This window comes from Bos taurus, chromosome 6, assembly GCF_002263795.3.
Source record: "Bos taurus isolate L1 Dominette 01449 registration number 42190680 breed Hereford chromosome 6, ARS-UCD2.0, whole genome shotgun sequence".
Classification (NCBI taxonomy): domain Eukaryota; kingdom Metazoa; phylum Chordata; class Mammalia; order Artiodactyla; family Bovidae; genus Bos; species Bos taurus.
Window position 1 is genome coordinate 23,444,085 of NC_037333.1, and position 24,185 is coordinate 23,468,269.

The window sequence follows — 24,185 nt, forward strand, 5'->3', positions numbered from 1 at the left end:
GCGGCCCCGGAGCTCCTCGCGCTCTTCCTTCCTCCGCCCTTCCTCGGCCGCCTCTCACCCCAACCCCCTTCCCTGCTCTCCTCGCCTCCTCCTTTCTTGCCCTCTCGCGGGCCACGCACGCACACACCCGGAGACACCCTCCGCACTTGGCTACTCACACTGCGGCTTAACCCAAGCCGGCAAGGCACCGTTGCCAAAGCGGCGCGGGGTGTGTGTGCGGGGTCCAGGGAAAGAGGCCAAATGGGGCTGGGCGGCGGGGGGGGGGGTGGCATGGCAAAGCCTCTCTCCTCCCAGCCGCGACCCCCTGCCCATTCTCCTTCCCTAATCCCGGCTGCCAGCAACAGTGACACCTGAGCGGGGGACTGGGCGGTGGAGGCAGCAGGCCCGCCGAACTGGCAGCCCAGAGAAAACAGAGCGAGGGGCGGGGACGACGAGGAGGAGCGGGAGGCGGGGCCAGAGGGGAGGGCGCCGCTGGCAGTGAGTGACGCTCACGCCATCCAATGACCGCTCATAGCTTCAACGTCGAGGGTAGCAGGGGGCGGGCTCCGCGGGGAGGAGGAGGCCGCTCCGGCGCTAGAGGCGGGGGCCGGGAGGAGGAAGGGGAGGAGGCGGAGGCGGGAGCGGTGGCGGCAGCGGCGGCGGCGGCGGCGGCCGGGGCGGCGGTGGCGGCGGAGGGTAGGTTGCGCCGGGGACTGAGTCTGCCGAGCTCCGTGGCTGTGCCTGTGTGAGTGAAGGAGCGGCGCGGGGAGGCAGAGGCAGGCACGGGCGAGCGAGGCGGCGGGACGTCTCCGGCGGCCGCTGATCAGCAGCGGCGCTCGGTGTGGGGAAGCAGCGGCGGCAGCAGCAGCAGCATCGGCGGCCGCCTCTCCGCCGCCGGGGACGCCGAGGCGCGGCTAGTGGCACTGACATCGGCGGCCCTGCCTCTCCTTCCTCGCCCCCGGCCCTCCCCATGTGATCGGTCTTAATCCCAGCAGTGTGCGCGCTTGGGGCTCCATTCCGCGGTGCCCTATCTCCGTGCCAGGGTGGGTGCTCGTGTGTGCGCTTCCCCACCCCATCCCCCTTCCCCCAAGAATAAAAGAAGAACCGAGAGGCGTGCTTAGAAAATAAATAAATAACCACCACACACGCGCAGCCCGGAGCAGAGTCGGCAGGGCTGGCGGCGGCGGAGGAGGAGTGAAGGCGGCGGCGGCGGCGGCAGCGGAGGAGGAGGAGGAGGGACGCGCGGAGAAGGCAGTAACTTTAAAGCCAGCTCAGAGCCCAGAACCTCCAGCCAAGCGGTTTGCAGCGCGGCGGCAGCGGCGGCGTTGAGTGTCTGGCCCGCCGGTCCGGTCGGGGTGTGCAGTAGGACGGACGAGCAGCGCGTCGCTGTCCCCCGGCGGCTGGAGATGTCCGAGCCCAAGGCAATTGATCCCAAGTTGTCGACGACCGACAGGGTGGTGAAAGGTAAGCGGCGCGCTGCGATCGCCTGGGTGCACCGTGTGCCGCAGGCACCCGGGAGGCTCGCCTCCCCTCCCCCCGCCTGGGGTTCTCTCCTCGCTCCAGCCACGGACCTTCTAGGATATTGTGCAACCCTCAAATCCCCCTCTCTGGCGCGCCCTTCCCCCACGCTTCCCACCCAGCCCCACTTGGGGCATTTTTATTTACGGGGGCGTCAGTTGGCAAATGGCTGAGCCGAGGGGAGCCTGTGGCGGGGGTGGCGGTGGCGGGAGGGGGCGCCCGTGGGGGGGGGGTTGGTTGCTGGCAGGGTGTAGCTGCTGTGACAGAAATAGGAAGTGGGTGGCTGCTCGCGGGCTTGCATGGGATCGGGTTTATGGTTTTCGTTTGCAGAGGGAGGGGTGATTTATGGCTTTTAAAAAATTAATATGGCATTTTTATGTGGCCGTGGCTTTCCACCGCCTGCCTCGCCCGGGCATGGTTCTCTCGGCGCTCTATTGCAGCAATTCCCTCTGCGCCCCCTCCCCCTTCCCCTCCCCCCGAAAAGGGCCTGCACAGGACTCGCGAGAGAGCGGGAGAGCGTGGGGGGAGCCCGGCGCTTCCTTCCGCGCGGGGCGGGAGCGGCCGCACTGAGGGGGCGGCGGAGGGCACGCGCCGGGGGCGCGGGGGCGGGGGGGGGGGCGTGGGGAGGCGGGGGACTACCCGCGAGCCCCGGCGCCGCCGCAGCCCCGGGATTCCCCGCCAGGCCCTGAGAAAGACAGGAAAAGCTGTTCCCCAGCCTCCCTCGCCGCCCCCAGCCTTCCCCAGCAGACCTGTCATTGCTCTCGAACGGTGCCCCGCCGAAGCACACCTCCCCGGTGCTGGTAACTTCACCCGGCTCGCCCCTTCCGTGCCCCTGGCACCCGCTCCTGAACGGGCTATTTGATTCCTGTCATTGGCTCTTCTCCCCCGCCCTGGGATCACAGACTCCGGGCAGCAGTGGCTCTGGGGTTTTTGGAGGAGAGAAGCAGGGATGCCTCGGGTGTGGAAGGGGACAAGTAGTGGTCTTCTCTCTCGCACCCGGGAATCCGTCGTCTCCGTTGTACTCATGGAGTGGGGAAGGGACCATGCTATACATTCTGGAAGGATGAAGCAACAGAGCAGATATACCAGGTTTAAGTAGTATCCCTACTTAATGTAAGCGTCCCTACACTCCTGCGGTCAGGACTGAGCAGAGCAGGGATGGGCATAGGCTACACGCTGAGCGGGCCTCTGAAATTGGAAACAGCTCGGGCTGGTATAGAGAGAGAGAGTGTGTGTATGCCTGTGTGTTGTGTGTAGAACAGAGATTGTATCTAATGTGGCCTGAGCATGCAACTAGAATGCAAGGCAGTGAAGTCATGTGCACCATGAACACTTAGGTGAAGTAACCCCGCAGTCTAAAAACCGTGCATGATGCCTAAGTCCTTCGGAGACTTCAGAAATGTTCATGGCTCCACTCAGGTTTGCTCAGTTTTTTTGTTTTTGTTTTTAAAGTGATGTGTGTGTGTGTGTGTGTCTTGTCTTGTTTTGGTTCTATTAGAATCATTCCTGCTTCAGTGCAGTATTCATAGATCCATCAAAATAAGTAGGTAGTATCTCTGCCAAAATGACTTGAAATAGGTCTACAGATGCACAACTGTTCTTTCTGCAGGCATGGATTCTCATGTAAACAGTCAATTCAAATTCATACAGAATTATGTTTTGTGTTAAGGGCCTGTGTTGACATTTAAAAAAAATTAAGACCTTTTGCTGAAATAGCAGAGAATAACAACTGTCTCCCTTAAGGTGTAAAGTTTAGGTGTAACTCCAGTCTGTATGTTGAGATTACCTTTTTTCAAAACACTTGATATAAAGCTTACAATTCATATGACAGCAGTAAATGTGTCAGCAATGAGGAAACACTCATGTGCACACAGAATATCAGTTCTCTGTTTTAAGTCACAAAATGTGGCTTCTTAATGTAATTGTAAAATTGTCATCAAGTAAAGATTGTGAAAATAATTGTTCATACATTCTGGCTCAGTGTCTTTAATGGTTTATGTGAAAGTGCATTCAACCATTCCATGGTTATTCTGTCTTGCTTTTTTACAGTAATATATTGTATACATTTTATCATAAATGGCTTTTCATTATACATACACACAACCACCCATAATTCAGAAAATTTAGTTTACATGTTTTTGCAGAACTGAAATGTGGATGAGTATAATAGACTCACAATAGGAAAAGTTAATTTTGCATATGTTTTGATAGGGATCTTGATGTGAAGTTTTGTGAAAATTTTGTTTATTGAAAAAGTTTTATTGATGAATCCTGATTTTAAGGTGGAAATACTACTGCTATTCCTCTTATGTTTTCTTATAGACTTTTTACTGTTGGCTTAAGAGGCGTTATTGAAAGTTGGCTTTATTATACCTGTGAGTTTTACAATTAATTGAGATGATAATCTGTTTTGATTATCAGTCTTCTATGATATAGCATTTCCACATGAATATATATATGTATATACTTAGCAAGTAGAAAGTACATATTTTCAGAATGGAAAGCAGATTACCAAAAGATTTTTCAGAGTTATAAAAATTTGATAAGATACAATTCGTGAAGCCATGAAGCCATGACTTTAAATTTTGTTAGACTTTATCTCCCTGATCTGAGATTGACTCATTTTTTTTAATGTAGGCAAGGGAAATTTTTGTGTTCCATAAGCATTTTTTCATTTTAAGAAGTGTGGTTAATATTTACTCACACATGGGAATAAGAACTTGGATCATTATTATTGTGGCAGGCCATGACATTTGTTTATAGTTATCTTCATTACTGTGATATGGCTTTTATTGTATATTAGACTGCTATTTACAAATAAAGCTGCGCTTGTGGTTTTGCTTGTAGTAATGCGATGATGTGACAGCTTTCTTGATTTGTGTTTCCAAAATACAACTTTAGAAAGGTAGGTAGGCTGAGTTTTAGTCTCAGTTGTGCAATTTTGCAGATATTCAGCATCTTCTTGAAGGTGTTCACACATGCTGGTCAGTTTGTAAACCTAAAAAATGGAAGGGAATGGCAGCATTGGAGAGGGAAAGCATTCATTTAGATAACATCAGAAAGAAAGTTACTTCATCTAGCTAAACTGGAGCGGTTTTATTTAGACTGTTCTTGGAATAAAAACAGCAAAGTATAAAAATTCAGAGAAAACATCTTGGTAGTGCCATTTGTTGGAAATCAGAATAACTTGATCCATTTACTGTTTGATATTTTAAAAAAGAAAACATTGTATAATTATAAGGCAAAAGACAAAGAGCAATAAGTAGAAGAATAACTTTTCCCTGTCCCCCCATTCCACCCCATAGTGTGGTTTTTCTCTTCAGTGCTGCTCCATGGGCCTCGTTCCAAACTCTGCCTTCCCTCATGCCTCTCTGCCTGGTCCTGCCTTTAAATCTTGTCTGTGGCCCTAACATTCCCTATGGTCTGTGGGACTCTGTTAAACACGGGGAGGAAATTGACCTGCATGTGTTGAGTCTGCTGTTTTGTTCCATCTCTTGCCCTTTCCTCTCTTCCCATCTTCAGGTATTTTGTAATGGGCCTTTTCTCTTAATCCAAGTTGCTTGAATGGTAGACATTCCAGATACTGTGGCAAGTTGTTGAGGGGTCAATTCCTGGGAAGCGTTTTGGGGAATTTCTCAGAACCCTTAGATTGGAGACTCTTGTGCTTTCTGCCAGATTGCCTCTGACTCTTGGGAATGCAAACAAACAAACAAAAAACCCCAAAACCAGAGCTGTCTTTCTGTGTATTGTCAACTTATATAGTATTTGTGCAGACAAAATACAGGTAGAGAAATTCTGGAAAGATATCTAATATCTTGTAAGCAAGATGATTGTCCTAAGTAGAATATTAAGTAAATAGGGATTCATGCCACTAGTGTTTCTAGCTGAGAGAGGCTGCTATATCAGTGATAACTGTCATGTTTGGTTCTTGGAATATTAAATAATGCCATTTTTTTTTTTGCTGTGTGTCAGGAAGAGCTCATTGTGAATTTATTTTACTGATGTTTGTTAAAATCGGTTGAGTTTTTCCATGTATTTGATTTTCCATTTGAATTTAGTAAAACTGCATTAATTCAGTGTCACTAATTGAAACTTTGACTAAATTTCCTTGTTTGGTGGCTGGAGTTTACATCGGCGCTGGATGTGAAAAAAGGGGTCTGCTGATCTAATTAATACTATAAGCAACATGATTTGGTCATAGATAATAAGTAGAGAACAAATTCTTATCTGGACTTAGTGGACAGCATGCAAATTAATGCTGTTAATTACAAATTAGATTGATCTATTCATTAATCCTTTCAGGATTTCTACTATAAAGTAAATATAACACAAGTGTATTATTTTCAAAACATTTTGTCGGCTTGAGGCAATAGTTGCAGCCAGGATTCTGGGAAACTCCAGTGACTCTAAAGTGCCATCAGTTAGAAGAATTAATATTTAAAAAATAATAGTTTTTTGGAAACTGTGGGAAGAGCCTCTGCTTTAAAGAACAATCTATATTAAGACATCCAGCTAAAATGTGAAAAAAAAGCAAACACCTTAGAATCTAGTTTCAGGTTTACTCTAACATTTGTTTATATTAGTTTAGAAATATGTCTTGTAAAATCTATTTATGATGTGTTTTTATTTGTAATTTTAGAGATATGAAATATGACTTTGATATAGTGTGCATTTGTAACTTTTATAATTGGCCTCTTATGCTTTTCCTTATCTTTTTTTGTGGCAGCCATGTGTAAAGTTGAAACTGATTATGAAACCAAATAAAGAATCCATTTAGAGTGACCTCCTTGGAAAACAGCATTTTTCTAGACCTACTTTCCTTTCAGCAAATCCAGTTAAATTACCATTTTGAAACTTTTGTGTAAATATTGGACACTTCTAGAAATGTAAAAAAATGATTCATGATATTGGACTTAGATAAAAATTAGAAAATCATTTTGTTAATTTTCTCAGCAACTTTTTAGAGTCTCATTCTGTTGATGTTTAAGAGAAATTCAGTGAGATTTGGAGTTCCAGCTTCCTACAATTCCACTGTAATGAGTTATAATGTCACAGGATAGTCCTATATGTAAACAGGCAGCAATTGTACTCAACAGTCACTTGTGAGAACAGAGGATCATGAAATGGGAATAGAAAGCTGGGAAGGTTACCCTTGATCCACCCACCTGGGAACCGCAGTTCAGACACTGCTGACACAGAATTACAAATGACAGTGTGTTAATGATGTATTTTCAGGGTCACTCAAGAATAGTCAGAACCATTAATACTGAAATCCATGAATGCCTTGGGTCTACAGTGGTAGCTCATGTGGCATTTTATAGTTGAAGAAATGGAGACAGAAAAGATAGGGTGGTTGGTCACAGGTGGGACTAGAATGGAGGTAAGTGTAAGCAAAGTCTTCCCTTTAACAGAGTCTCTTCTTTCTTGAGCATCTGTTTGGAACTGTCCCTTCTTTTAGCAATACCTAGGATGTCACATTTTGTTTCAAAGTTTCCTTTACTGAATTACTGACTGTATAAAATAGTTTTATTACAAGAAGCTTTTGATCTCTATGTTTAGCAGAAATTTAAATTTTGTTGATAAATGTTATAATCTGGCATGAGGTTAACTAAGGAAAACTGTCAAACATTGTTTCCTGTTCATGTAAATATGTACTCGGAAACAGAAATAGCATACTTTCCTGTTAAGGAATTTTTTATACTTTTATTTTGTAAAGTGTTATTGTAAGACTCTTTGTCTGAACTACAGATAACAACCCATGTTGTTATTCTGGTTTGAGGATTTAGTTAATTTCTAGAGAGAGCTCAAGTGAAAATAGGAGCCATTGCTTCTTAGGTGTTCTACTACTTTTTAAAAATACAGTCAAGTGGAAATGATGTATACAGAAACAGCGTTTCAGTTTGTAAGCTGTCTTTTATAGTCTTTGCATTTTCAGCATTTTAAACCCGTTTTATTTTATATTTCCATCTCCTGTATTCATACAGGCTGTATTCATTGATAAACTATCAATTATATTTTATATAAGAAATAAAATAAAAAATTTAATATTCCTCCATGGTGAGGGATTCTGAATAATTGCTTAAAACAGATGGACTTGAGGACTTAGACCTATTAGTTCCGTTCAGTTACTCAGTCCGTGTCCGACTTTTTGCGACCCCATGGACTGCAACATGCCAGGCCTCCCTATCCATCACCAACTCCTGGAGTTTACTCAAACTCATTTCCATTGAGTCAGTGATGCCATCCAACCATCTCATCCTCTGTCATCCCCTTCTCCTTCGCCTTCAATCTTTCCCAGCATCAGGGTTTTTTCAAATGAGTCAGTTCTTTGCATCAGATGGCCAGAATTTTGAGCTTCAGCTTTAACATCAGTCCTTCCAATGAATACCCAGGACTGATCTCCTCTAGAATGGACTGGTTGGATCTCCTTGCAGTCCAAGGGACTCTCAAGAGTCTTCTCCAACACCACAGTTCAAGAGCATCAATTCTTTGGCGCTCAGCTTTCTTGATAGTCTAGTTCTCACATCCATACATGACTACTGGAAAAACCACAGCCTTGACTAGACAGACCTTTGTTGGCAAAGTAAAGTCTCTGCTTTTTTTATGCTGTCTAGTTTGGTCATAACTTTTCTTCCAGGGAGTAAGCATCTTTTAATTTCATGGCTGCAGTGATTTTGGAGCCTCACCAAAATAAAGTCTATCACTGTTTCCATTGTTTCCCCATTTATTTGCCATGAAGTGATGGGACCTGATGCTATCATCTTAGTTTTTTGAATGTTGATCTTTTAGCATACTTTTTCACTCTCCTCTTTCACTTTCATCAAGAGACTCTTTAGTTCTTCATTTTCTGCCATAAGAGTGGTGTCATCTGCATATCTGAGGTTATTAATATTTCTCCCGGCAATCTTGACTCCAACTTGTGCTTCATCCAGCCCAGCATTTCTCATAATGTACTTTGCGTATAAGTTAAATAAGCAGGGTGACAATATACAGCCTTGACGTACTCCTTTCCCTATTTGGAACCAGTCTGTTGTTCCATGTCCAGTTCTAACTGTTGCTTCCTGGCCTGCATACAGATTTCTCAGGAGGCAGACATATTGCCGAATTTCAAATCCATTTCACAAATGCATATTCAGGTATTTAAAAATATATATATAAACTCTGAGGAAGCAGTTATCAGTTGTTAAAATGTTGTTTATGGAATTGGATGGATTCCTTTTGAGACCATTATAGGGAAGATTGGAACCTTGTGTTTTTCTTTTTATTTCCCTAGTCTGTTCTTTTGCCTGACAGCAAAATATAGTCAACTCTATTTTAAAAGATGGTCTATCTGACTTTCTATGAACATTTATCCCTTGCAGCTGGAAATTCTGCATGTCTCTGCAAAAGAGAAAAATGAGTAGAAATCGAGATTTATGTTAACAGCTGCCTGGAGATTATGACATACTACCTTTCAGCGTTTGTCAATTTCAGATACTTGCTACAGTTGTGAAACCAGAAGTATGATGGTTGATATTCAGAAAGAATGTTTTATTCATATGCAGTTAAATTAAAAACAATTCCTGTCAGTTCCAGGATTCTAAGGGTTAAAAACTTTGGTGACTGTATAGCTCCCATTTTTCTTTTTGGGAGGAGCAACTGCTTCTGATTTAAATGTTCAGTTGTCTACATGTAGTATTAGGATGTTTTGGAGATTCTAGTATGTCGGTGTCTAAACTATGTCTCCCAAGTTGTTGCATTTACTTGGAAGTTACATAAAATGACTTGTTAAAATATATACTCAAGGTTTTAGTTTGAAAAATATGGTCACTGAACCGATAGTGCCAAGCTCAATGCCTTGCTCTTTATGCATTGAACAAATTCTTGTTGAATGATTTGGGCAGTGCAAAATTATCAGGTGCCTCCAGAAGCCATAAATGGAGACACATTATATGTTTATATTGAGTTTATTATATCAATTTTGATTCTCTGTAAATGGTTCTGCTTGGTTGATTAGAATGCTTCCTTCTCCAGCCACATCAGGGAATGGACTAGGAGAAGAAGGCATTACTAAGGTGACACAATTAGATTGAGGGCAGTTTTGTTGTTTGGTCATTTGGACTGGCTTAATGCCAGCTGAGTTTAAAAGGCTCAATCCTTTTCAACTTAGCATATTAACTTGAAAGCTTTCTTTTAGTTTCTGCTGTATTTCTCCTTAGCCTGACCGATTTCTGACAAGTGAGAAAAGCTATGTTAATCATTCAGTGTTTGATTTATTGGGTGATTTATATGTTTTAATTATTGTCCAGGCATGGTCGTAAAGAGAAAAATGACCTGGCAGATTTCATGACAACAAAAACAAAGCAAAAGCAAGACATAAAAAATCCAAACCAAAACAAAGCAAAATCCTCTTCCTTTGTTTGCATCTCAATTTATCATTTTCTCTAAAGCTTTTGTAATCCAGTAATGCAGCCCTCTTCAATATAATTTCCTGCCCTGCTATGGCCCCTGCAGTGTCTGCTATGTAGTGGGAAGATATATGGGCTATGAAATGGTAAAAGGTGACTAATTCTTCTGACTTCTTATATTCTCCTAAGTGGACTTTACACCATCCTTTGACATTTGTATTTAAACATCTTGTGAGCTATATACCATTTTATCAAATTAAATTAAAAGCACAGTCTCTTAAAATAGTAGAACCTGAGTCAGGGCTTCACGTTTGTGTTACAGTTTTTTTTTTTAACAAAGGAATTACGTTTTTTTTTTATTATTAAACCTGGCATTGTTGGTCTGCTATGCATACTTAATGCTAATAAAGTACATGCATACCTTCTCTGTATGGGTGTAACTATTGGCATGATAACAGTTCTCATTATTTAATTCTCATGATTACAGCTTTAGTTCATATGTTACCTCCTGGGGGACCCACATCTCCTGATACCTTCAGCTGGAGTAGTGAAGGGACTCAGTCCCTTCATGTTCACAGTGGGCACCTTGACTAGAGCATGTTGCTGTGATGGTTAGTTTGTCTGGCTCTCCTCCCAAGGAAGTGGAGAACCCGGAAGACTGGGGCTTGGTTCCATTTACTTTTGTATCGTTAGCCTACCCTAGATTGTTAAATAAATGAAATGATAGATTAAGGATAAGAGGGATTTAAAATTTTGAATTATAGGGTTCTTTTCTATTTTGAAATTTTTTTTGTGGATCTTAAATCATGGGTGGCTCATAAACGTGAGGAGTTTCTTGATTTGTAAGCGCCAGTCCTGTAGAAGGGTTTTTTTCACATGAGTTTTGAAATGCTCTGTTTCATAGTGGGGGTCCTATGATTTCTGTGCAGTAGCCAGCTTGCAGAAGCTGCAGGCAGTGGTGGCTTACTCAGGGAGTGCTTGGTGTTCAGTGAGTCAGTGTCAGTCAAAGGGTGTGTAGGTTGGTTTACTCAAAGGCAGGCGATATGTTTTTCGTGGGGAAGATTGGTGATGAAGCCAGGTTGAGGGGTGAACTATTGTGACAGGCATTGGGGAGGCCCAGGGTCCACTTCACAGTTGTATTGCTTACTTTAAGAAATGTGCAAATCCAGATGAATAAAAGTTAATATATTTTGGAGTCAAATAGAGATGTAAAATGTACTGCAGGCCCAGATATGAGATGTCTGTGTAATAATAAGAAAGACTCTTTCAGGCCCGGAACGCAGGGCTTGTGAGTCAGCCTTCCTCATGGCACCTCTGCATGGTGAAGCCTTTGAGAAAAGTGTGGCTTTGGGATCCATGTCAACAGGGTGGCAATGTGAGGAGGCGCCTGCTCTCCAAGGGCTCTTGTGGAGGGCCACGGATGGATCTGCACTATCCCAGACTTGGTCATATGGCTCCACATTAAGGCAGGCCAGCCAGGGCTTTCCAGGCTTTGGTTTGTGAGCCAGGACTTAATGTCTGATAGAAATACTTTTCCGTCAAAGAAACTATAGAGAAACTATAGTTTCCTACATAACAACCTCATCATCATCAACCTTTGCCCATTTGCACTTAGCAGCCAGGAGGGAATCACTCTTGTCTTCACGTCTGGGCCACATTCTACACGGGTGCTGTCTCACTGCACAGACACTTCTAGAAACAGATGTGAAAAATTTGGAATATGTTGGGGGAAAAAAAATAAAAGAGATCCCCTCCCAGTGATTAAAGGATTTAAGTTACGACAGGAACTGGGATTCTTCAGTCTTGAAAAGGTTGAGTGGTGATTTAACTGTAGATTTCACATATTAAAAAGTCTCTTTCTACAGTTTCTACATATAACATCACACTCAGATATTATCTACCACCACTTTCAAGTGGATTAGAGAAAATGCTATTCAGAAGCATTGGGGATTCAGTGATTTTTGTTTTTTTAACCAGTTAAGGACATTTAACACTGGCATGGATTGTGTGGATCGTCTGAATGGAGAGACCACATGATCCTCATTTATTTGAGTGTAAATGAGATCTAAGTCTAAAATTATGGATATTTGGAGTTAGAAGAAACCTTGGAAATCTAACTCCTTTTTGGCCTGGAGCCAGTCCTCTGACTGTGAATGGGGGAGGGGTGTGGGAGACCTTTTATCTCTCATACTTGCTCAAGTCTGAACCTAACAAAAATGAACAAATCAGACTCTTAGAATTGGAAGGTGCCCCAGAAATCTGGCTCAGGCCTTCTCCAGTATGGAACCCCTGTCCAGACTCCCTGTGGGATTGTTTCCCACTGCCTTGTGAACACATCTAGTGAGAAAGAGCTCCCAACTTCCTAAGAGTTCCTGCTCTAATGTTTCTGCTCACCAGAGTGTTTCCTGATGTTTGACGTCGGTCTGACGCTCTTAAGTACATGCTCGTTGTTCCTAGCTTTGCCCTATAGAGTTCGATAAAATGAACCTTTTCTGTCTTTTACAAAAGAGTTTATTTGATATTAAAAACAGCTTTCATGTTCTTAAGTCTTCTAGCTTTTCCCCACATGGCATGATTTCTGGGCTTCTCCCTATCCCAGTAACCTTCTTATAAAACCACGTCAAGTTCTCAGGGCCTCTTGAAACTGGAGAAGTGAGCAAAGATTCATCTTGGCTTACTTCCTCCTGTGGAACCTCCAGAACCATGGGCTGGGTTCCTTCACTCTTCTTGCCCTCTGTGCCCCCGTGGCTAACCTTTAAACTTCCTGGAGCTCAAGTCCTTTGCTGAGGGGCCCAGTCCAGCATCCATCCCGTGATGGCCTTTGTCTGGGTGAGGACCACCATGGTCTGAGTGCTCTTATGTCTCCTGCCCTTTCCTACTGAAATTTCCTTCACTCGTATCTTTTCTCAGTCCCTCTGTACCCCAGCATTAAGCTATCAAATACTAAATCTGCTCTGGAGTAGGACCTTTCCAGAAAACCTGGCTAGCAGATGCATTTTAACAGTGATTTTCTGGAGGCGTTGCTTGTATTTTGCTTGCTTTTATTTGGGATACAGGCGGGTACTAAAGTCAGCATGATAGCCTGACACCATGGTGGTTTAGTGGGGTAATTGAGGACAGGCCAAGTTCCTTGTTTACTTTTCATATCACACCATGAAGGCTGCTCAGCACCCCACTTGACCAGAGCCGGAACCTGCGTCTTCTGCCTGCTCTGACTTCTGGCACTCAGTCTTTCAAAGTTGTTGATAAACAGCTCCTAAGGCCATTGAATTTGGCTAACCCAGGGAGTCTGATTGTAATTTGATAACTAGTTTAAGTTTCACTGAGGCCTAAAAGAGGCCAGTGGCTTCCAACTGTGGTGTCACAACACAGGTCTGTGTTACACTCAGCTGTGAGGTATTAACAGCTACTGATAACCTACAGAAGTTTGCAAATGACATACTTTGAAACATCTATATATAAACCAGGGTGGATTCAAGTTCAACCTAAAAATGTTACTTTCACTTGCATTCTGCTGTGATTCCTCATGCGGGAGAAGAAGGGATGGAGCTGCAGCTGTCACGGTGGGTATTTGCAGAGCTTGCAGTCCTCTTGATCCTGCCGATGTGCCTTTAATCACAGTGGAGATCAGACATCCTTGTAAGCTGGGGCAATGTTTGCCTTTGTTTCCATGAACATTTTCGAGCGTAGCTTATTAGAACCTGGATTCATTCATGCTAGTGTTTTGTGCAAGTGGTTGTCATATCATATGACTCTTGGTAGGAAAAAAGTCTGAGACTTGAGGTTAGAGAACAGACCTTTGCTAGACAGATCTGTAGACTGAACAGGTCTTGAAACATAGAGGTAGACATTTCTGGAGTGATTTCAAAGTGCCCTATGAAGCTTTCTCTCTTCGAACATCTCCCATGGGCCACACCTGAAATTCCATGATTAATTATTTAGTTAGGATAAGATTGGCCTTCTTTGATAGAGGTTTCAAAAGCAACTGATCTTTAAAAAATAATTTAGTGAATTGACTTTTTTTTGCCTTTGGGTGATACTGAATCCAGGAAAAAAATCTGTATTTCAGAAGCCTTTTTGAGAGTGAACATTCGTTTCTCTTTTTACATCCATATCTCATGCCACTTGTATCATTCAATTTTCCATACTGCTTCCTTCAAGTATGACTCATTTTAAATCTCCCAGTTGGTAAAGTGATTAAATAATGCATTACTGAGTGTAAACTGGCTGTTTTAAAAAATATTATTTCCTTCACTTACCAAAACAGTTCATCTCCTCATCCATCCTTCCATTCTTTCCATTCAAACATCAGAGTTTTAGTGCCCCCTGGCCCTGTGTTGTGTTCTCAGGGCTTAAAATAAAGTAGACAATATTTGAAGGTTACTGTCCGGCAGTGGGTGTGAAAGCAAGTCACAATCTAAGTTATAATTACTTTAATAGTAGAAGATGTGGCATTGCTGTGGAGTGGAGAAAAGGGAGTGATTAACTGTCTTCATAGACTGTACTTTCAGTTTTTGGCAAAAATAAATGAAATTAATATTAATTTTTTCTGTGTAAGTATAATGGGAACATTATTAAGATATGGGTTTGTTTTAAAATAAAGATAGCATAAAAAGTGCTGAGCATTTAGTTCTGGAATTCTGTAGCTATTATAGCTATTATACCTGTGAGCAAAGTATGTGAGAGAATCATGGGCTATTGAAGGTGGATGTGTCTTTAAAAGTCAACCACTTCAACCATCTTCCAAAAAAACAAAAGGACCTTACTGTTAAATGGTTAACACATCCCCTCCCTCCATTTCCAATGATGGGGAAGCATAATCAAAATGTGGAAAGAGGTTTATGGTTTGACAGAACCTTCATTTCAATTCTCCTTTCTCCATGTGCCAGCTGTGTTCATGGGAAATTTCTGCAATCATCCTGAACCCATTTTTTCTTACTAAAAAAGTGGAAACAGTAATACTGATTTTGAAGGTGGTAGTGACTGTGAGAGGAATTGTGTGTAAAATGCCTTCCCCACTGCCTGCTTATAAAGAGCCCTCAGAAGATGTTCGGTATTGTTGTTTTATTGTTGGACAGCTCCTGGAAAGTGCAGTGGTGTTCTTCTAGAGGTAGCCTGTATTACAGCAAAGACTTCCTCATGTCCTAACCACGGTCAAGTCCATTGTAGGTTGGGGGCCTCTGCCGTTCCTCAGAAGCACTCGACAGAGGTCACCGGTGACTGTCCAGTTGCTGGTCTCTGTGATACTTGGCACAGTGGGTCACCTCTTTCTTCCTCAGACATTGTCCTCATTGTCTGTCATGGATTTCCTCCTCTGACTTCTTCGTCAGCTCATCTTTATTGAGTCCTAAGTGTTGATGTTCTTTTAGCCCTTTAAAAGTTCTTCTAGGCAGTCTTACCCCCTTATACACATAGGATTTACTCTGGCTTCTAGGCTGATGAGTAACACATCTGTATTTGCAACGTAGTCTTTTTTCTGGATCTTTCTCTCAAACCTTATATGCGGCAGTTGCTGTGGATGGGTAAGGATGAAAATAAAGTGGGTTATTTGTTCTCCTGTGTTTTTTACCCTGGATGGTGTGACCACCATCTCTCCAGTTAATTAAATCTGTTATTCAGTTCAGATCTTTTAAATACTCTACCCAGTGCTGCTGTATCCTCCCAACATTAGTCTCTTTGCTTTCAAACTTATCCTCTCTTTGATATTATCACTAGAGTGATCAATTAAAAATGAATATCTGATTCTGTTCTGCATATTTTATTGGTGACCTTTTCTTGACTGAATTGTAAGAATTCCTTATATTATAGAATTTGACCCTTATTGCCTGAATATTGAAAATATTTGTAATATAGCATATGCCATATTGTATTGAACTTATTTTAAGTCTCTTCAGTTTATTACAGTGTAAGTTCTTGGGAACAGGGAGAATATTTTGTATTCATATGTGTATTCTGCGTGTGTGTCAGTGTTTGTTTTGTATAAAGTTGATGGAACTAAACTGAATGACTTTAAACTCCCAGTAATACCTTCCATGGCTTTCTATTTATTCTACTTTGGCACCGAACCCTGTTGCTCATTATTGTGTCCTTCTTCTGTGTAAAACTATTTTTCGGATTCCCTCAGGCATAGCTATGTTGCCTCTTGTACTTTGTGCTGAAAGGGTGTCACAAATACTCGCAACACAACTTTCTCTTTAATTGTGAAATCTTCACAGGCAAGAATTTATTCACTTCATCTCCCTAGGCTTAGCATGATGCCTGGAACATAATTAATCTTTTTTTTTCCTCTCCAGCAAACAAATTGACTGGAAAAGCTATACCTGATCATCACTAAAATGTAACAATGTTAGTGACTTCTTTTTTTTCACCTCTAATCTCATACTTTTAATTAATGTAGACCATGTTGGGTTACTTTTTCTGGTAGCCTTGACTTATGGAGTCCCTGACTTCCTTATCCCTCTTCTCAGGCATTTTCTTGTAAACATATAAGCCAGGTCTCCTTTACTCTATATTTAGATTATTTTATACAATTCTAAGCACAGAATTTTAAGTAACACACCATAATTTGGTTTAATCTTGCCCATCTTGTTCTCTGGTTCTAACCTTTTCGATTTTTCATTTAAACATATGGATTATTTTACCTCTTCTTTTTAGTTATTTGTCCCAAGTTATGTCCTTAGTAAATTTGCCTGGGCCTCTATCTAATAAGCCTGGCAACCAAATGAATTTTTGGAGCCAGTTTGGATGATTGAGTTCACAAATTTATTTTAGGTTCTGCATATATAACATGGGAAAAAATCCCACCTGTGTTAATAAGAAAGTTGTGGCTTCTATTAAAAAGAAAAAACAAAAGGGAGATTCTTGTGTAATTGTTGTCCTTGACCTTTTTGTTACCTAATTGGTGTATTTTTTTTATAACTGTACTTTGGAATGATAAAAAAATTTTTTTTCCAATGCCTTTGCCTACTCTGAGACTTATTTTAAGTCTTTGTCATTTGAAGGAGGAGTGAATTTCCCTGGAATAATAATTGGAGAGTTGGTGTGTTTATTAATGGTATGTGTCTTGTCATACATTATTTCACGTGATTGTATTGGAAGAGAACACCTTGTTAACCTGTTAGCTGCTTTGTTTCCCTGTGGAATCTTGCTCAAAGTAGATAAATAATAAAATGAATTTATATACTTTTGTGCTTCCTATTCTGAAAATGTTAGGAATAATATTGTAAATGCCCCACATGTGCATTAGTTAGCTCTAGCCTTGTAATCCGGAGAAGGCAATGGCACCCCACTCCAGTACTCTTGCCTGGAAAATCCCATGGACGGAGGAGCCTGGTGGGCTGCAGTCCATGGGGTTGCTAGGAGTCAGACACGACTGAGCGACTTCACTTTCACTCTTCACTTTCATGCATTGGAGAAGGAAACGGCACCCCACTCCAGTGTTCTTGCCTGGAGAATCCCAGGGACGGGGGAGCCTGGTGGGCTGCCGTCTATGGGGTCACACAGGGTTGGACGCAACTGAAGCGACTTAAAAGCAGCAGCAGCTGCAGCAGCAGCCTTGTAATCACTCTGAGGCCAGGAGAGCTTCAGTTCTCTTCCAGGGTCATGTAGTGAGTCACAGTGGTTGGAGCAGAGTTTTGGACTCCAGATCCTGGGCTTTTTCCACCAGGACACTAAGTTGACATGCACTCAAGGCCAAATCCATTAGGTGGTATCAATGAATTGATGAAAAGCGAGGCTTTGTTTTTATATAAAATCTTGTTTACTGCTGAAAGTCACTTTAGTGGAACATCATTGGCCTTTCCTGTGGGAGAAAAATGTAGCTGTCTTATGGGGCAAAGATATCTGCTTCCTTTTTAGAAATACTCAGCTGATACTCACAAATATGGGGATTATTAACCAGGCTTTACTTGGCTATTACTGACCTTACCATGGTGTTGTAAGACAAACATCTAAACATAAAAGAAAAAGTGCTAACTGTGAATTATATAAAGAAGGTATTTTTATTAGACCTTGAGTTTTTTCCTCTAGATTAAAACTATAAAAAAAAAAAAAAAGTTTGGTGCTGATTATTGTATCTACTTGATGGCCCTTGTTGTAGAGTCTTTGCTTCTTTATATTCATTTTCATATTTTTGTCACTAAAGCAAATAAAGGAAGCCACACATAGCTAAAGTGAAAGCCACTTCAAGGAGACGTCACATGAAACATTTTGAGGAGGGAGTCATGTGGTTTCATCGTAGCATTTTAGATGCAAATGCGAATTGTTTTGAGATCAGAATTTTTCATGTACTGCTCATTGCCATTCTGTACTATGACGAATGCTCGGGACTAGCCTAGTTACACTTTTAAACTGATGTAATTACTTAAAAGGGTGATGATTCAGATTCAGAATTTTAATGCATCTCTGAGACAAGTGATTAGAGAAATTTATTTCTTTGTTCATATGATTGCTGCACACATTTCTGATCTAGCTGAATCTGGTTGGACCAGATTCAGCTGTGATAAGTCCTGCAGGTGAAAGAGTTCAGGTCATAGGCTCAGCTGGAACCAAAGATGAAGTAGACTACCTGATGGCCTAAGTGTAAATTCAGGGAGCTCTAATTTCATACTGGGGCCTCTTCCCTTGCTTCATGGCTAATGCCTTTGTATGTGGGAAAGTTCCTTCCCTGCTGGAATCAACTTGGTTTCATATTTTCTTTCCTCTTTTTTTTCCTCCCTGTGACATTTTTATGAACCTTGGACTTCAAATATGACTTTTTTGGGCGTGGTTGTTTTAAGGTGTTAACACATAGAAGAAAAAAATTAAATAACCTTAATTCTTAGAGAGGAGTACAACAAGGATGTTTCATTGACAGTTCTTGTTATATATATGTGTGTGTATATGTGTATAATATACATGTATATATGCACATATATGTGTGTGTGTGTATATATATATTTATTTATTTATTTATTTATTGTCCTGAAAAACAGAATATACATTGCAGTTTTCCTGCTGTATGTATTTATTTTAATCCTTGAGCCAGACCATGCCTGAAATAAGTTTTACCTTTTAAGGAAATGATACTAAGATATGATTATGCCTAGTGTTTATTCTTGCACATATAGATAATTTGAATGTTATTAGTATAAGAAAAATATCAGGTAAGTCTCTATCTAGATAGGAATATCTAAGTAAAATAACCAGTGAGTGAGCATTCCATAGGGGCTATTCCTTATCTGAACAATGTGAAAAATATGGAAGAAATGTGCTTGGTTACTTTTTTAAAAAAATGTGGCTTTAACTTGTGTCTTAAGAGTGAAATTGTAAAGTAGAAGATTAATATAGAGTGCATCTTTTGAGAATTCCCCTATAAAGTATAGCTTCTGAACTCACTTTACTGTTTTGTTCTTTCTTGAACTGAGGAAGGAGGCCAGCATATTTGCAGTATATTCTAGGCTTTAGAATTTTTTCTTATGGAAGAGAGGCATGATCCTTGGAGTCTCATTTAGTGATAACATTTGATTAGAATTCAGTTGGAATGGACATGAATGAGACTAGGCATAGTATTATTTCTACATATTCTTTTGAAAATGAAAATGTGCATAAATTGCTTACTATATTTTTATTATTTTAAATAAATTTTCCTTTTCACTCTTATGCTAAACTGTGTATTGTGAAGTTACACACACTTCTTCATAAGTTTTCTAACTATGAGGTTTTGTGAATGATTTGATTTATTTCTGGAATGATGGAATTGTTTGCAGTAATGTATATTTTTAAATGTTTCTGTAATTATGTTGCAGTTATGTTAGAGATAATAAAGTTACCACCATCTGTTCCTATTTGAACTTATTTTGCTTTTGATTATTTGGCATGTGCTCAAGGTACTGCTTTCCTCCTGAACTGCTGTCCCCAGCTGCTGTCCAGAGATTTTCATAAGTGAGGGTAGTGAGTGGGAGAAAAAGCCACGGTACTTCTAGTCAGAGCAGTAGTGAGTAGTTAGATGTGATGTTTGTCTATAGGTCATCCTTAGTTGATTTATGTCATCTGTAAGAAACCTTTTTATGCATTTATTTCAGGATATGGCATTCTAGAGAATTCATTATATGTTACTTGTTGCTCTTTATGATGGAATTTGGTCCATAATGTTAAGAAAGAGATAATATGAAGGATGGAATGACTAAGTGATGGCACACCATCTTCAGTTGTCATAGACCCACCTATTTCTGTTTTAGAAACACTTTGCCATTCTTTTTGCTTCTCTTTAAATTTGGCCCATTTGGATTAAAATTACATTTGTCTCTATGTTGTTTCCTTTAATACCCGTGGCACAGCTTATCAGGTGGTTAATGTGGAAAGCTGTTCTGCTGAAGACTAGTTTGGGGTCAGAGAAGTTAAATACTTTGTTCATGATCACAGAGCTAATAATGGTGAAGATGAGATTCAAAAGTAGAACACTTAAAAATTATTTTGAAAAATTTCAAATATATGTAGACGTTGAGAGAAGAGGGCATTTAACCCTCAGGTACTTAACTCAGTTAATCGTGGAGATATTCTGACTTCGCTACATTTGCTTTATATATAAATTCTTTTTTTCTTGACTTTTTCTTTGTTGAAGTGTTACAAAGACATCATTTTATCAAATGTCAAATTTTGACTCTGGGGCAAATGTTTTCTCTCTGTACCAAATGGTCTAAGTATAGGAGAGAATGTCCTAATGTAAACACTGGGAACAAATGAAAGACATGGGTAATCACCATTGCTACTCATTTGTTAATAAAATGGTGATGAAATAGCTAATGATTATTGAGTACTGATCCTGGACTACTGCCCCTTGTACTTCATGCATGTTAGCTTGTTTAGTTCACAGTAACCCCATGTTCTAAAATCATTTCATGTGGGTTCACATTGCTTTCTAAAAATGTTTATCTTTATAAAAGTGAAATAGTCGACACCGCCTTCAACTGTAACATCTTTTCCACTTCTCATTTTTAATACTGATTATAATAATATATACTGATGGAGGGAAAGAAGGTTGCTGCCCCAAAGTGTTAAGTCCATAGAGCAGCAGGATCAGCATTAGCTAGAAGCACTGTAGAAATACAGACTCTCAGGCCATACCTCAGAACTTTGGAACCAGTCTGCATTGTGAATAGATCCTCAAGTGATCTAAATGCATATTAAAGTTCGAGAAGCCCCAGATAGCATGTAAACAGTGCCTCCTGAGCATGGATGTACCTATAATCTCCTGGAAAGTGTTTAAAGCTACCCAAGCCTAGTCTTCCTGCTGACCAATTAAATTAGATTCTCTAGGTGAGGCCCCAGCATCGTTTTGTTTTTGTGTCTGTTTTTAAGTCTCCTGGTGATTCTTAACTTTGGCCAGGCTTCAGAATGCCCTGGTTTAATAGGGCTACAGTATCTTTCCATTCTATTTCAGCCACTGAACTCTAAAACATTTCATCTTGTAAATCATATATAGAAAATGATGCTATTAATATAAATGAGAATTGAAAATGAAAGATATTTTTGGCTTACACTCAATCTTTGTGGTGATGGTAGTTCATTGATAATTCTATAGAAAATAATTCCCTTTTATGAAACTGAACTTCCTCACTGTTCTTATCCTTCTTTGGTGCTAGGGAATGAAAATGTTGCCAAAATTTATTGTTTTTTTTTCTCTTTTTTTCCCCCATCCTTTCCTTCAGGTGAAGAGTTAGACAGAGGGAGGCAGGGATTGTGGAATACGAAATGAATAAAAACTGGGCTAATAGTCATTAAATAAATTTATGAGATTACACTGGATAGGAGTCTGTGTATTTTAATTTGCTCCTAAGTTTGCTGCCTGTGTGTGTATATGGATATGTGTTTTTCTTTAATTCAGTGACTTTAGTTCCAGACGTGTATTCTGTTCGTTCAACTGCAGTTACTGAGTGCTTAGTGAATGCAGCCAAATGAACAAAGTAGTTGAAGGAAATATAACAGTGCAGAGAACTGCAGTGTTTATGCACTCCTTACCCTGAATTGCAGATGGAGTGGTTTAGAGTGTGGTTGTTGTCATTATTCAGTTGCCCAGTCGTGTCCGACTCTTTGCGGCCCCATGGACTACAGCATGCCAGGCCTCCCCGTCCCTCACCATCTCCTGGAGTTTGCCCAAGTTCATGTCCATTCCATAGGTGATGCGCTCCAGCCGTCTCATCCCTCTGATGCCCTCTTCTCCTCTGCCCTCAATCTTTCTCAGCATCAGGGACTTTTCCAATGAGTTGCCTGTTCACGTCAGATGACCAAAATACTGGAGCATCTGGAGCCAAACTACCCTCATGAAATCCTAGCTCTGTTGCCTGTTTGCTATGTGACCAGGGGCAAGTTAATTATGTGCCTCAGGTTTTGTTTTTGAAATCTGTAAAACAGGATAATGCTAGCATCTACCTATAGCATTGTTGTGGTAGGTAGATGAATTTTGTGTAGGTAGATGAACTTTGAAGTGCTTTGTATTTGCCGATAATATTATGATTATTACATTTTCCATATCTCAAAGAGAAAAGGTGGCTTATATATTATAGTATAGATCCTTCCAGGATATGGTGAAGGATGGGGAGCCTGGCGTACTATAGTTCATGAGGTCTCAAAGAATCAGACTCGACTTAGCAACTGAATAGCAACAACAGACCCTTAGCCTCATGATTTTAGCATTTGAGAGATTCTTCAGATTAAAATCAGATTTTTCTTTGGGAAAATCAGGTCCCTGATTAGATCAGGGACATTGTGTTCAGAAATATATGTATTCTGACTCTATTTATTTCTGGTTATGTTGGGTGAGTGGATTAATCAGTCTAACTTTGACTGAAGGGGGGGTGGTTAGTAACACTTGTCACATAGATACAATTAACCTTAGTTTGTTGAAGTACTTTATATTCCTTGAATATGAAGTGAGTGAAATTAGCTCAGTCATATCTGAGTCTTTGCAACCCCATGGACTCTACAGTCCTTGGAATTCCCCAGGCCAGAATACTGGAGGGGGTTAGCCTTTCCCTTCTCCAGGGGATTTTCCCAACCCAGGGATCGAACCCAGGTCTCCAGCATTGCAGGCGGATTCTTTACCATCTGAGCCTTGAATATGAGGCACTGATGACATTCAGATTTTAGTCTTTAAAATAATTGATTTTCCAAAAACCCTGTGGTTGCGTGTTTGAATATTTTTTAGCCATTCACTGCATTAGTTGCATTTTATTGTTTGGTTTCATGTGGGGAATGGCTTTAGACATAGAGGAGTGTGGTAGACAGATTAGAAGGCATTCATGGTAGGCCTGTGTTATTGGAGTATTAGAGTATTAGGACCATCAAATATGGATACTTTAAGGGCAGTAGTGAAAGTGACAGTCACTCAGTCAAGTCTGACTCTTTGCAACCCCATGGACTATGCAGTCCATGGAATTCTCCAGGCCAGAGTACTGGAGTGGGCAGCTTTCCCTTCTCCAGGGGATCTTCCCAACCCAAGAGTCAAACCCAGGTTTCCTGCATTGCAGGAGGATTCTTTACCAACTGAGCTATCTGGGGAGCCCTAAGACCGGCAGAGGATGAGATTTTTGGATGGCATCACTGACTCAGTGGACATGAATCACAGCAGATTCTGGGAGATAGTGAAGGTCAGAGGAGCCTGGAGGCTGTAGTTCATGGGGTAGCAAAGAGTCGGATACCACCTAGTGACTGAAGAACACTACCAAGGGACCTGAAGGTTATGGTTTAGCCCAGGCCCTTTGTTTTACAGATGACAAAATTGTGGCTGAAATGTGAAGGTTTTAATGCTCTAATGAGAAATGAATATTTTATTTTTACTTATTTTGGATACTTTTCTCATTAATTAAATGTATTTTATGTACGTAAATACATGTATATGTCAAGTGTGGCAAAAATAATGTACTAGGAACACTGAGTATTTTTGTGAACATTTTTATATCTCTTTAAAGTTGTGATATCAACAAAATAGATTACTTCTTTATCACAGTGATTGCATGCATTTGGAATAAATATGGCGTCTTATTTTCTATGGGCAAATTTAGGCATGTTTTTGTTGGCACAGAAAAAAAATCACTATGTGAAGAGGGTGACTATTATTTATTTAACATTTCACCTGAAAGTCAAAATGTGTTCAAAAGAGTTCATTTGACAAGATTCTGGGTCAGAGTATTAAAGGACAAATGAAACAAGATTTCCTTATTCTTAATCAGGCTTGGGGGAAAGTGCCAACCTTCTGCAGGGGAAATGACTATAAATGGTCTTTGCAGTTAAGACACTCTCTGTTGCAACAGCTGCCTTTCTCGT

General features: G+C 41.0%; 1 protein-coding gene across 2 annotated transcripts in view; it reads left to right on the forward strand.

Moving 5' to 3' along the window:
- Window positions 1–644: 644 nt before the first annotated feature.
- Window positions 645–24,185, forward strand: part of PPP3CA (protein phosphatase 3 catalytic subunit alpha) — a 325,559-nt gene continuing 302,018 nt past the window's right edge. The window contains exon 1 of one of the 2 annotated variants that reach the window (XM_005207693.5): window positions 645–1,443. In XM_005207693.5, coding sequence (XP_005207750.1) covers window positions 1,386–1,443 — 58 coding nt within the window. In that variant the 5' untranslated portion in view covers window positions 645–1,385. 2 annotated transcript variants of the gene reach the window in all.